Genomic DNA, 13,790 nt, shown 5'->3' with positions numbered 1-13,790 from the left:
TTTCTGAATGTTTCATTGCTGTCTTGCCCCATCTTCCCTGTACATCCCATGTCAGACTGCTTGGCTGGTATTGGTTCCTCCTTAGTGCCTGACCCTTGTAAATGTCTTTAAGATGTACACCAGTGTATAAGGATTGGTATAGAATCCCACCCACTTGGTGGGATCCCCTTCCCTTGCTGGTGTCCAGCTGGGGAAACATTGTTTGCAGCAAGACAGCGGTAGGACCGGCTGAGAAAGCTGCCCTGGCTGCTTGTGGTATCCTCAAATTCAGCAGGCTGCTGCCCCTGCAAAATCTGGCAGCAGTACACCCATGCCAACCCGTAAGTGCCAGCTGGTGAGACAGTGCCAGTGGGTCATGCCCAGGACTGCCCTGGGGAGTGCTGTCCTCCAAGCAACAGAGCTTCCTCCTTGCCTCTTTCATTGCCAGTCCAACTTGCCCTTCCCCTGGAAGCTGATGGCATCTCTGCAGAGAACTGGATAACTCTTAAGTCTGAATGATGAGACTTTGCCATAGTCTTCATCCTCTTCTTTGCACAGAAACCCATCCACTCCTTCTGAACGTCTTCACAGATCAGTCCTCTCAGTGTCATGAGGGCACTCACCAGGGGAGAAGGGTAGCAGTGCAAGCTGAAAGCTTTCAAGTTCTTAGTTCCTCAGGGATTTAAATATGCATTGTTAGAGCCAAATAACAGGGCAGACAGCCTTTGCAGAGCCCCTCAAAGTGACTCTGCATTTCATCTGTGCCCTGCCTATTGTGGACATGTTAAAGTAATCTGGGCTGTAACATAGGAATCATTGTTCAGGGTAATCTCGCAACACATTAATCAAGTAGTGGGTTCCTTTGGGAGGGTAGGGCTTGTTTCACCATTTTACTTGGAATATATGAATTCAAATACAGACTTACAGTGCAGCCAGTGCAGTCAAACTGTGTTGAAGCACAGACTGGAAGAATATAAAATGTACCCTGTGTATAGGCTGTGAAATCCTAGATAATGTCTATTCTTCTCATATCTCAAGTGAACACAGGTCCACTAAATATTATAGACTTTTTAAATATCCTGTAGTAGAGTGGAATCACTTAAATATATCTGAATGTTCCCATTATGCCCATTTCATAGAGGCAAGATTTAAGTGGTTGCCAGATGTTATACCCTCCTGAGTTTCCAAGCTTAGGGTTTTTTGCATTGGTATATTCTTCCCCCCTTTCTGCAATCCATCGTTTTGGAAAGTTAAGCTGGTGGTTTGATTGTTTTGAGCTTGTGAACCTCTGACACTATGGTTGGAGTTCCCTGAGACACAAAGGTAAATCCAGCCCTAGAAACCCCAGGGGATCTCTCTGAATGGGCAGTGATGTGGGGAAGATGCTACAAAAATGTCTTTGGAAAGTCTTTACAGCTCTTTGTGTTGCTCTTCCATGAGGAAAATTTGTATGCCATGGTCTGCAAGGCTCTATGGGTGAATAACTGAATCTGCTAGATTTACACAGCTACTTTTCAGCCCTGCTTCTGTGTTAAAACAGACCTTTACAGTGCTTTTTTATGTGGAAATCTTGTAGCTGGGTGTGGTGGGGAAGCCGCTTGGTGACTCATACTGCAGGGAATTCCCTGATGAATTAGAGTATTTTTACTTCTGGACTTGTGCGCAGTTTCCTTCAACGCTGGAGCGAGCAGCCGATAAGAGCAGGCTACAAAGGTCCATTCACTGTTCGGCTACCCCATGTTAAAACAGGGTGTTTATGCCTTGCAGAGCTGAAAATCCACCCTCATAACATGTGGGTTCACAGCATTTTCATCATTAGCAATCCCAGGTGCTTCGAGTTTCACAGTGACGAAGAAAACAAGGCAGAAGCGGATGGTGGTGAAGCAGGGATGGCTATAAATAACAGGGATGGGTCTGTAAATGTCAGGCTTCCTGACCAACCTGGTGTCTTAGCTGGCAGTAGTGCTGATGGCCACCTGTCAGCACAGCCTCCAGCCTGTGCAGAGCGGGTGAGAGCAGCTTCTCCTTCCCCAGCACTGCCACTGTCTCTTTGGAGGAGGAGGGATTTGAGGATCATTCATCCAGCCCATGCGTGGTTCCTCCTTGAAGCCGTGGCTCTGTCGGGTTAATGGCTGTTCTGCTGGCAGTGAGGGAGCAGGGCACTCTACCAGGGACTCTGCAGGGCTTCTGCCCTGCCGTTCCGTGCATGGATGTTTTGGGTTTATTTCCATTTGGTAAAAAAAGCCCCTCACAAAATGAAAGAAATCAGTATAATACCTTGACCCAACTTTTTAGCTATATAAAGAACTGTCTTTCTCTTGAAAATATTGCACTATAAATCTTAAAAACGCCAAAACAAAGCCAGGCATTTGGTTTGGAGAAGACACTTCTTATTACTTCGTAAAAGTAAATAGTGAAATGAAAGGGAATGAAATAAGACCTTTGGAAAAGACGTTTTCTCCGTTTTCCTTCGTGCCTCCTCCTCTCCTTCCTCTCCTGACTCCATCGCCCCCCCTCCCTGTATAACAACTGCCCATTTGGGTACGGTAATTCCAGAGAGCAAACTTTAACGGGAATGCCTGAAATGTGTCTGCTTCAGCTTTGTGTTATGTCTGTAATTTGAATTATTTGCATTTTGGAAAGGTATAAATTGCTTTGGGGTACTTGGGTTGGCTGGCGGCCAGGAGGGAGTTGCCTCGGGCCCAGACCAGGCGCGTTGCTGCAGATGTGGCAGGCGTACAATGGAAACTTTTGTGGGCGAGCAGCCCTCACTTCTCCAGCACACGCTGACAGGAGGCGGCATCCCGCCTGCTCGCCAGGCTCCCCGGCGGATGGGCACTAGGGCAAAGCCATTTTCTCCGGCACAGATGGACTATCTTGAGGCTTAGGGCTCCCACAAACCATTCCAAAGCCATTATTCCTTTTATTTTACTTTTTTCTTTTTTTAATTTCAGCTGAACTGTTTAAACCTGCAAAACATGTTTACTGTAAAAGGTTGACGTAGTGGTCTAAGGTTTCCCTCCTGGAGCTGGTCCCAGTCCGTGGGCGTTGAGATTTCCCTCTTGGTTCACCAGACGTAATATGAGGAATTGTCTTTCTTTCTTTTTCTTTTTTTTTTTTTTTTTGGTCTCTTGCTTCATAACAACTTTTACTCCTTTTACTCCCTGTGTTTTTTTTAATAAAATGTCACTAGCTGTTAATGAGTTGTCTATTCCCTACTTCTTCCTTCTCTTCCCTTTCCCCTCGGTTGCCGATGGTCTGGACAGTCCTGTGGGAATTTTTTGGAGCAAAACCCGTATTGTTCTTCCTAGCTTCCAAAGACAAGCCACAGCTCTGGATTTTTTATTTTTCTAATAGTTTGGATTACAGCATCTAAAATATTTCTGAACAAACTCCTTTTGTCACCATAAAAATTTTAAAAATGCATAAAGGGAGTGCTGCATGAAATAATTGAAAGAATAGCTGGAGATGGAGTCATTTTGAATTTTCCTGAAGTATCAGCAGGAAATAAAAACCAGAAACCTGAATCAGATCATTCCTCTTGCAAAGCACAAATTAAACATAGCAAAAAAACTGAACTTCTGGTAATCCATTTACAAAGGCAAATTGAACACATGTTAACTACTAGTCTGGACGTCTGTAGGTTTTTAAAAAAAATGGCCCAGCAAACCCCTTCCAAAGCAGAAGTTATTACACTTCACAAAATGTGCGATAGTGCGATAGTGTCTCAGCGTTGCGTTTCTTTTGTAGCTGATTGGATTAATTAGGGGCAGGGAGGGAGTGCTACAGAGGCTGGAGATAAAGGAGGCTTCTCCCAGACATGGGATGTGTCCTGGCTTGCTGAATTTTGGTCAGGGTTTTCTACTGACAGCCCAGGGGAAGCATCTGTTGGATAAATTGTGAAGTGATCACCAGTCCTCCCAAGGAGCCTACTTCAATTCTGGCACTCTCCAAAGGCATCGCTAAGGAGGCTCAAGCACTGAGACTCTCAAGTCTGGCTGCTCCTGCTCTCCCTGCAGCTGAATGTGGCAGTACCAATTAAAGGGATTCCTCTTCCACCATCACAAGTTAAAATGTAGGAAGAAACTGAGGGTAGATCTGCTAATTGTTTTCCTATGGGAAGACCTGCCAAATTCACTGTGGAATTTGTGCTGCAGCCTTCATGTTGTACTTCTTTCCATACATTTAAGAGAAAGAGGTTTTGGATATTAAAACAATCGCCAGGGATAGTCCCTCAGCAGCATTCCTTTCACAGTAGGACAGCTGTACACAAAAATATTATTTACAGACATTTGTAATAAATCAGGCAGTTCTAAATGCGTCACCTTCATCCTGGCCATGAAAGCGAAGAGAAAAGAAAAAGTACCATTCACTCTTTTACCTTTCAGAGGGCTGTTTTTCTAAGGCAAGCCCACATCCATGAGATGAAGTTCAAAATAACTAATATTTGCATTTGCATGTCCCAGTGCTGCAATAAATGTACAAAAGAGATGACGTAAGTTTCCGTTTCCCCTTCGTTTCAGTAACATCTGACAGTGGTGGGACTTGTGAAGCTGCATGTGTCTCCACCATCCAGCTTATCCAGTCTGCTTATGGCCTTTCATTTGTGTTTTTCTAGGACTGCAGAATGGAAACCTTACATTCTGTATTAGTTTTCGTGTTTCTTTCCTATTGAGGTCTCAAGATGCAAGGAAATTAAAGCCCACCTTGTTTTCCAGTGATTTCTGTATCAGTAATGTGCAGGAAAAATGACCAGACAAAGCCAGTTTCTTTCAAAAGACACGTTCCCAGAAAAAGGTATAGTTGTGGCTTAAATCTGTGTTTGCTGGAAAACAGAAATTTGGTAGATTTGGAGGACCCAACACACCACTAAAAGCAGCTCCAGAAGTGGGACTACTGTAGCTGAACAAGACCAACTTCAAAATGGAGTCTAAAGCTGTGTTTCCAAGCCTGTGGCCTTGCCTTTTGACCCAAGTAGCAGAATTATGACAAGCCAGACTAGGAGTATATTAAAATGAAATCCTGCATGGCTGAGTAGCTTCCTTAATGCTACCTTTCTTTTTGTATTGTTTAGTATTAATATTGAATATAACTTACAGCTTAGGTAGTGTTCAAAAGGTGTAATAAGTAGAAGTATTGTGGTCTGAAAGTTCAGCAAATTGAGATGTAGAACAGTTGCATATTTTGTCCAGTCTAGTGGCAGAGCAAACTCCCAGTGGCTCCCCCCATCATGATATTATGCACTCTGAATTGTGGTTCTTCCCTTCAGAAAAGCTGAAGGGGCTCCTGTCACAGGTGACCCAGATGGTCTCTAAGGTGGGCAACGCTTTGGGCAATGTGTTGTGAGAGCTCCTTTTCACATATGCAGTGCCCCTTCAAAGAGATTGTTTTTGTGAAAGTTGTTCCTTTCTTGGCTTGGGAAAGGAAGAAAGGAAAGAACTAGATATCTTTTTCTTTTGTCTTTTAGATGGTCACCATGTGTGGGAAATGGAAGCCAAAACCGACAAAGAAATGTGCAAGCCAGTAAGTCTGCCTTAAATATTTTAACATCAAGATGAAAAATATATATTGCCTTCTCCAGCATTGTTACTAAAGAGGGATTTCCAAGGCTTTGGCACTGAAACAGAACAAGTACTTAGGCCTCCCCTCCTGGAAATCTTTCTTTAACGTGAGCATGGGGTAAAAAAGCCTTTGCTGGAAGCTATCCCAAAAGTAGGAGAGACCATTTGGAAAATATTTTTTCATTGTCCGGGATGGGCCAGTTCCATCTGCTCGCCTTTTGTCTTGCTGGGTCAGTTCTTTCTGCTGCTCCCAAAGCAATTTCTGATCATTTTCCTTGGCTTTCCTCTATCTTCAGCAGGAGAAACATGAGTCCCCTCACAGGAGATCCACATTGGAGACGTGTGGCTCTCTCAGCCATGACTCCAAGTGGGAAGTACGTCCACTATTCCACGTCTGCAGGAATATGCAATACTTGCAAAATTGCAGGCAAACAATTTAAAGATCTCAGCTGAATTCAGGCCAAATGCAAAGAGAATTCCCCGTTACTCTTTCAAAAAGTGCCAAGGGAGGTTTTGATGGTCATAGCAAATTCACTGTGCATATGTCTGAGCTGATGCCCTAGAAGCTAAGTCATTCCTTAGCCCCATGCTGGAGTATTTGGTTTCTGGCAGTGGAAGAGCATCTACACATTCACCAGCCCTTTTTCATGTTGCACTAGATGTGCTTGCAGCAGTGACTCTCCCATGCACAGAAGCTAGCGTGCTTAGAACTCCCTGGATTGTTATATAAAAATATATTTCACTGTGGAAAATTGAACTATTTGAGTAATTCTGTCCTGATGCCTTTCAAAGGAAATACTGTTAGGTTCAGATACATCAGGGATGACCTGCCAACCGAGGCGTTGTGCTTTCTCCTGCTGAGTTGGAAACCACAATTTGATTGTGGTCCCAGATTCTTGACAGAGGCAAGCTGGATAGAGCCTTGTCCATATGCAGTATCATATTTGCTGTCCAAAGGGAAGAAGGGAGCACTAGTGATTTTGTAAAGATCTTAGCCATGCTAAAATAATTTCCCTACTTCTAGAGTCCTTGGCAAGGACGCTGGGGTTGGTGGGAAGCCGTCCTTGCCCACAAAGCCCACCAGTTTCCCTTCAGAGAGTGTTCCTCTTCCTTCTTGGGGTTAACTTTTCAATACTACTGTACAGCTAGACTGCCTTAGTTGTGCCTTGACTTTCTGATTTGTTGCTTTTGCAGAATTCATTGTTGGTTGAGATACCACCTTTCCGCAATCAGAGAATTACCAGCCCTGTTCAGGTCAACTTCTATGTCTGCAACGGGAAAAGAAAGAGGAGCCAGTACCAGCTTTTCACCTATCTTCCTGCTAATGGTAACAAAACAAATTCCTTATCTCTGCTAGTAAAAGTGAGATAATGATCATACATGATTCTAATAATTCTTTAGTAATTCGAATATTTTGGAAATATACCTGGTGCTATGAGAGTGAGAATAAGTCCAGGAGAGCTGCTTTTGTCTCTGCTGCCCACAAAAGAGACAATGCAGATTGTTTCCATTTGCATCGGTGGCAGAGACCTGTTGAAACAAGGACTTCTGCTTTTGGGAGCTGAAGAGCCACAGCACAAACTCAGACGTTTGTGAAGGCACTGAGCTCTCTGCTAAGCTATGGTCAACCCTTGGACTGACTTTCTAACCCCAGAGGGTAAATTGCATTCAAATAACATTTCTAAATTCACACCACAGTATTTTAAGCATGCTGGGCTCTGAGCTAGAGGTGGTGTGTGGATTCCCCTTGCAGTCATCTCGCATCTTGCTGCCTTGCACGGGGTGAAAACTGAGATGGACAACATGGGTAGAGATCAGAGTGCTCCATGTAAAATGCTTCGTGGATGCGAAATGTTCAGAAATGTGTGACCATTTTTTTTTTTGAGCTTATATTGGTAGCTGTGAAGTGGCAATAAAGTCACTCATGGTAGCTGAATTCCAAGCAGGCTTGTATGAAGATTTTAATAGCTAGTAAATTTAGGGGTTTTTTTTAATTATTATTTGAAATGGCTTTTTTTACCAAGAGCACTCTTTGGGGGAAAGTAGGAAAAGAAAGCAATTGTTGTTGTTGTTTGGGAACAAAAGGAATTAGAAAAAAATTATGAAGCTTTGCTTTTCTTTCCAAGTGAAAATAATCCTTCTGTGGGAAATACCAACAAAGCAATATTCAAGTCACATCACATGACTTGAAGAGACATGCTAACTTTTTGTAAGTGAAATCCCATAAAATACACATTTGCAATTTCACCCAGTTAGCATGCATGCACTTTTATTGGGACTTAAATTAAAAATACAGGAAACCTGACCTGGCAACGGAGTGCTTATTGCATATGTTCTGTGTAGCTGTGCTTCACTGAATCAGCCTACTTATGCAAACTTCATTCCCAGTGGGGATGTCTGTACATTTAAAAACTGTTCATCTCTTAAATTGGAAAGAAAAAGAGTTGTTATTCTCTTCCACAACACTTTTCAGCAACAAAAATCAGTTGTAGAGGCAATCAGGTATTGCCTTGTCACCCAAGTTACCCTCATAAATATTTCAGATTCAGGCCTCTTCTTAGCTGCTGTTTATTAGGCAGCATCTTCCCTCCAGCCTTTACATAGGCCTTTTTTACCATTGTATTCTAAACCCTGGGAATAGTGTGCACTCCTGCAGAGTTGGTTTATGCTATCACTATTCTGTGTTTGGAACATTTGATGCGAAGAGATGAGAATACATACTAGTGACAGCAGACTTAGTGACAACAGGGAACCAGCCTAGGCTTTATTCTGCAAAGGCATCTTTAATTATGGTAATTGTTGAAAACATTAGGAATCTTGTTTAGTCTGCTGCACCAATTTAAATTCAAGTGAAATCTTTTCATTTCTGTGTGAGGAAACCTGAAAGAAAAAATGTAACAGCAGGGTAGGATAAAGGAAAGCAGTATTCCTAGTAAATATTCTTTCCATTCCTATTTGGTTCTCCATTCACATTCTCTTAATACATATGTATATGTGCATGTAGGTAATTGAAAAACACGTTGCATTCTTTGCAGCCTCACCCATAGCAGTGGTAAAAGTGAATATGCTTCTGCAATCATCAGAATTAATAGTATAGTATGTTTTTAATAAGCATGTGTTGTAATGCCTGTGTTACAGCCGTAAGGTTTTGCCCTTCTGTGGCTGGTATTTTTTGCCATCATGCCTTTCAAAGATAGATACAATCACCTCTGCTGTGTATTTAGAAACCACGTACAGTAATTGAATCAGTCATTCATGCTACTGTATTTCTAGGAGTCATTTTAGGCTTCATTTGATTTCAGTCACAACATTCTTTTACTGCTTCAAGGCATTGTAGAAAACCAAAGTTTAGCTCATGCAGAAAAAATTACCTAAGTCAAGAACCACTGGGTGATCAATGTAAAAAAATGCAGAGGAGATAAGCATGATTTTGGCCCAGGTAACACTGTGTTTGTTGTTTAAACAAATCCCACAAACAGAGAAGGTGGAGGGTTTTGACAAGCGAATGTCAGAGTGATCATGAAGTGTAAGATGTGGTTTTACACAAATGAGACAGTATCCTGTAAACTGCTTCTTAATCTTCTGTGCTTTAGGACTAATCAAATGCTGCATTTCAGTGCCTACTGTAGTTTTGCAGGTATTTCTGTGTGAAGGAGCTTTTAAAAGCTCCATGATGCGCATCAGACATATATTTTACAGCTCAACTGGACTGTGCCAAAGCAAAATACCAAATGTGGACTAAAGCCTGAATGTTATGTGAACCTCCTGGCTGTGCTCCTGGGGTGGGTGTGGGCACATGCAGAGCAGTGGGAGAGCCATGGGCTCGCTGTGCAGCTCCCACCCCCACTGTGGGGCTGTAGGGGGTTTTTCCTGTAGCTCCTATTTCTCCTCATTCCCTAGGGGAAAACAGCCAGTGGATCCAGGGACACGTGACCTCACTCATCCCACCTCCCATGGATGGTCCTATAGCATCTCCATGGAGTTCAGCTCTGTGACATGCAGCCAGCACAAGCTGCCATCTCCAGCAGTGTTATTTCGCCATCTCAGGGCTTCTCCCGTGCTGCAGAGATGTGGCAGGATTGTACCTTCCCTCTGTTAGATCAAGTGTTTGGCAGAGCAGGGACTTACTTGGTGAAGATGAGTTTCTGCTTCAAAAATAAAAAAAAAACTGCTGTAAAAATTAAAATCTTTCTGCTCTGTAAATGAAAAGTTTAAATAACAAAGCAAAACAGAAAGTAGATGCTTTGCAAAAGGAGCCAAGATCTTGACAACGGGCTTGCTTAAGTCTTTGGCTTGGGATAGACTGTAAACCTAAGTACTCATAATCCACTTTTAATTGAAATTTTGATTTACTGTTCTGCTGAATTTGAGCAACTCATGAATGCTGTATTAGCTTATATTGTACAGAAATGACTGTAATGTCATTTTTTTAGTGTTACTTCAATGATCCATGTCACTGAGCAATTGCATGTCAGTTTTGTCCTGGAGCCTGCAGGCTTGTAGGCCCTTGGAGACTCCTCCACAGACATGCCTGGCACAGAAATATAAGTAGTTTCCATACCATTCTGGCACAGGTGAATTCCTGCAGCTCATATGGTAAGTACTGATGCATTTTGCATTGCCACATCCCATCAAAATTTGAGGAGAAAGGCTCTGGACACTGCAGTCAGGATTCTGAGCAGAGCCTTTGGATGTTCAGCTTTTAAAGTGCCTCCACTGCTGTGGCTCCGTGCAGGGGGCTCTGCAGCTCCATTACGTGTGGCAGAACATTTTGGAAAACCACGTTTCAGGGTTAAACTAACCCGAAGTATCTGAAGAAGAACACAGGCGTGTATGCTGGGATTCTAAATCCTGTGTTTTCATCTAAGAAAGCTGAAGGACTTCTCCTGCTCAGAAGACTTTAAACAATGAATGATAAGGATTAGATTTCTGTCTGTTTAGATTTCTTTTAAGTAGGTACAAAAAAATAGAGGAAATGTGATCAAGAACTTATTTTTGCAGATAGGAGTGAGTACTCTCTATGTTTTCTGTTATCCAACAAGTATTGATATCAAGAATGTTGAACACAGGAAAGTTTTTCTTTGAATTTTATTTATAAAGTAGTGATATTTGACTAACTAAAGACAGGCTAGTTTGTCCAGGAAATATTTAATAAAAAGGAAAAAGGAGAGTTGATGTTTTCTTCTACTGGAATGAAAAATACGCTTTTGCAAAGAGTTGATGATAAAGTATTTCCAGTTTCTGTTTCTGACAGGCTTCGTAATTGTCAAAGCATTATTAAAAGATCATTTAATTGCTTCTGGTATTTATTAAAACGGTGTGGATATTCTGGGTAACTTTTACTTTGAGATGAGTTTCGCTACCCACAGGGTCAGATTTCCAACTGCACAGCCTTCACTCACAGAAAGAGCTTTTCGGCAGCTCCTTTGCCTCCCTGCAGTCATCTGCACAAGTCTTCAAGATGTTGCACTTCTCTGAAAACCTGGCCACAGTGACTTGGTGGAAGTCCTTTGAATCTGTGGGTGAGAGCCTGCCTGTGGTGACTAGATGTGCCTCAGTGTTGTAGTTTACAGCCCAGCAGCGCAGAAGTGAAGCTCTTAACATTGTAGAATAGAATTGTAGGATATCTCAAGTTGGAAGGGACCCATAAGGATCATTAAGTCCAACTCCCCTTGCAGGAGTTGGACTCCTTGCAGGACCACCTCTTGGTGTACATCTGGAAAGGGTATGTGCTGCCCACAGCATATTGTCAGCATTCTCCTGACTTACCGCCTCTGCTCTAAAATTATCCCCTGCCCACCATACAGATGGGTGCAGCAACACTTTGCTTATGGCTGCATTGAGCAGCCATGCCTCTGTTTCACCTCAGCCCTTCCACCCACACCTCACTCCCTAAGTTCAAAGATGACATCAGCCCCTTAGCAGAAATGAGGATGCACAGTGTTGCCACTCTGATGTGACACAGCATGTGGCTTGTGCTGATTATCTCCTGACACCTCTCACCTCTCGGTATTTGTTGAAGTTTCCTGCTTGAGGTTGGCAAAATTACCAGCCTAGTCCTTTATGCAAACGATGGTGGCTTGGGGGCTGCTGGGGGAGCAGGGCCAATGCAGGGCCTGTGTCGTGCAGGGACCATAACCTGTGGCTGGTGCAATACAACCTCAGCAGTGCCTCAGCAAGGGGACGGAGCGTGGCTGAGTCAGGCCTGGAGCCTCAGACCTGCTGGAGGTGTTTTCATCCCCAGGAGCACGTGGACTGCTGCAAAGCCAGCACATGGCAGGACAGGTCAACAGAGGGGACGGGGTTAATGGTTGGCCCCAGAGGACTTTTATTTTAGGTGAAAATAGGAATCACAGTTACTCATTTTTACACTGTACACTGACACAGTTTATTTCATTTTGGCTACTCAGTGGCTGATTGGTAATTTTGATATTTAGCAGAGTAACTAAAAGCAGGTGAGATTTTGTCAGAGTCCTGTTCTCATTTATGACAATCACAAAGTTCATCATCACTGGGTGTATCAGCCCCTCCACTCCCATCCAGGAGCCATGGGAGGTCTGTGGAGGAGCAGAGGAGGCTCGTGTTGCACTCACCAGCATTACATCCTCAGGTGCTGGGTGCCCACTGGAGCTGCCCATACTTTGTGCATTGCCCACACTTCATCCAGGTGACATCCATTTTCAGCAGTCAGACAGAGCCCAGCCAGCTGCATCTGACCTGCACACAGAGTCTGTCTTGATCTGTGTGGAGAGGCATGTGAGGAACACTGCCTCTCTGTGGTGCTCCATCTTCACCTGGAAGGCCAGGAAAAAGCATCACCTGTGTGACTGCCCTGTGAAAGGCAGGGGTGGACAAGTGCTCTGTAGAAGCCCCTGGCTGTGTCTGACCATCAGCAATGATCACCCCTAGCAGTTAACTTCCAGTGTATAAAGTTATATTTTCTCAGTATCTCAATTTTCAAATACTCCCCTTCAGCTGTAAAAAAACCCAGCCTGTAGTTTTGGTCTTTGAACTCCTCTGCATGAACATTTTGAGGACTCCTTGCCTTGCTTTCCAGTGCAAGTCAGCACTGGTGGTGTAATATTGTGTAGCATCATCAAAACAGACCTCAGCCTAGTGGATTTTAACATCTGACAGAGGTGACATAGAAAGCTTTGGCTGGTGCAGAGTGGGTGTTGTGCACAGTTAAACGTCCAGTTGAAGGCAGCAGTGGAGCCAGGTGCTGCACCATGCTCTGGAAGCAGCAGTAGAGCAGCCCAAGTGGGCATATCCCAGGACTTGATTTTCCTATTCAACACCGTAGGATTGAACAAATTGTTCTGGTGAAAAATTGTAACTTTTAAGAATTTTTATCTCTTTCTTTTGAAAGAAAGCTAATGCATAATTTTCTGTACTAGCACAACCCAAAATGCCCTCCACCTACCTTCTAGTTCTCCCCACCTGATTTAGCAGGGTATGCAACAAGCTACTGTATATAATCTTCTGTCTCATAAATATGTGTAGAATAACCTAATAGATTAACAGCTGTTGAAAAGCATTTAGCAAATGAGTTAGCTGGAAAGCACTTCCAAATCAGATAATGTCACTGTCCGAGATTATGTGTATGCACAAGGTTTCCATCTCCCCGAGCCATTCTTGTATAAAACTGTACATATTCATCTGAACCTGAAAAAATCCATACACAAAATCCAAAAAGGGCTGGCAGGCAGGCATGTTTTAGAGTTAGCCCTCCTGATGAGTAGCCCCAGTAGTAGTGAACAAGTAAGAGAGGGCACGTTCAGATACTTGTGCAGATAAAAGTTGCACACACCCATGTGCTCCCTGCAGTGTCTTGATGGCAGGAGGCTTCCTTTGTGTCTGAGTCACCGTGCACTGGATTTAGTAACTAAAAGCAAAGGCTTGATAGCAGCTTGACCTTTAAAAGTGTTTTGGCTTAATAGGTGCCTGGGGGAAACACCAAGTTCACAGACAGCATCTGCACAGGTCCCTGTAGTTGACTGTCTCACAAGATCCCTGGGACTGAGCGCTCATCCCGTGTCGCTGAGGTTGCCATTGCTGCATGTACGTTGGCAGGGCATTTCAGAAAGTTCTGCTCAGCCATGTTGCTCGGTGTTACTGAAGCAGGGATTGTGTTTTGTGAGGGCAGCCAGTCCCTTGCCTCTCCCCAGCACCAGCTGCTCCGCAGTCAGAACAAGGGGTGAGGCCTCAAGTATGCTGGATCTGGCCAGTGCTGCAGCAGCAGCCAGCATT

General features: G+C 43.6%; 1 protein-coding gene across 6 annotated transcripts in view; it reads left to right on the top strand.

Annotated features, from left to right (window-relative positions):
- NFATC1 (nuclear factor of activated T cells 1) overlaps positions 1 to 13,790 on the top strand; it is a 110,432-nt gene that overhangs the window by 58,486 nt on the left and 38,156 nt on the right. For 5 of the 6 annotated variants that reach the window (XM_063159523.1, XM_063159552.1, XM_063159537.1 and 2 more), the window contains exons 7-8: positions 5,447 to 5,502; positions 6,735 to 6,867. In XM_063159523.1, the coding sequence (XP_063015593.1) occupies positions 5,447 to 5,502; positions 6,735 to 6,867 (189 nt within the window). Of the gene's footprint in view, positions 1 to 5,446; positions 5,503 to 6,734; positions 6,868 to 9,440; positions 10,793 to 13,790 lie in introns of those variants that run through there. The other variant, XM_063159555.1, reaches the window with a different exon arrangement.

Source organism: Melospiza melodia, chromosome 1 (genome assembly GCF_035770615.1).
Source record: "Melospiza melodia melodia isolate bMelMel2 chromosome 1, bMelMel2.pri, whole genome shotgun sequence".
Classification (NCBI taxonomy): Eukaryota; Metazoa; Chordata; class Aves; order Passeriformes; family Passerellidae; genus Melospiza; species Melospiza melodia.
The sequence above is the reverse complement of the archived record's forward strand: the minus strand, read 5'-3'. Positions and strand labels throughout refer to the sequence as shown.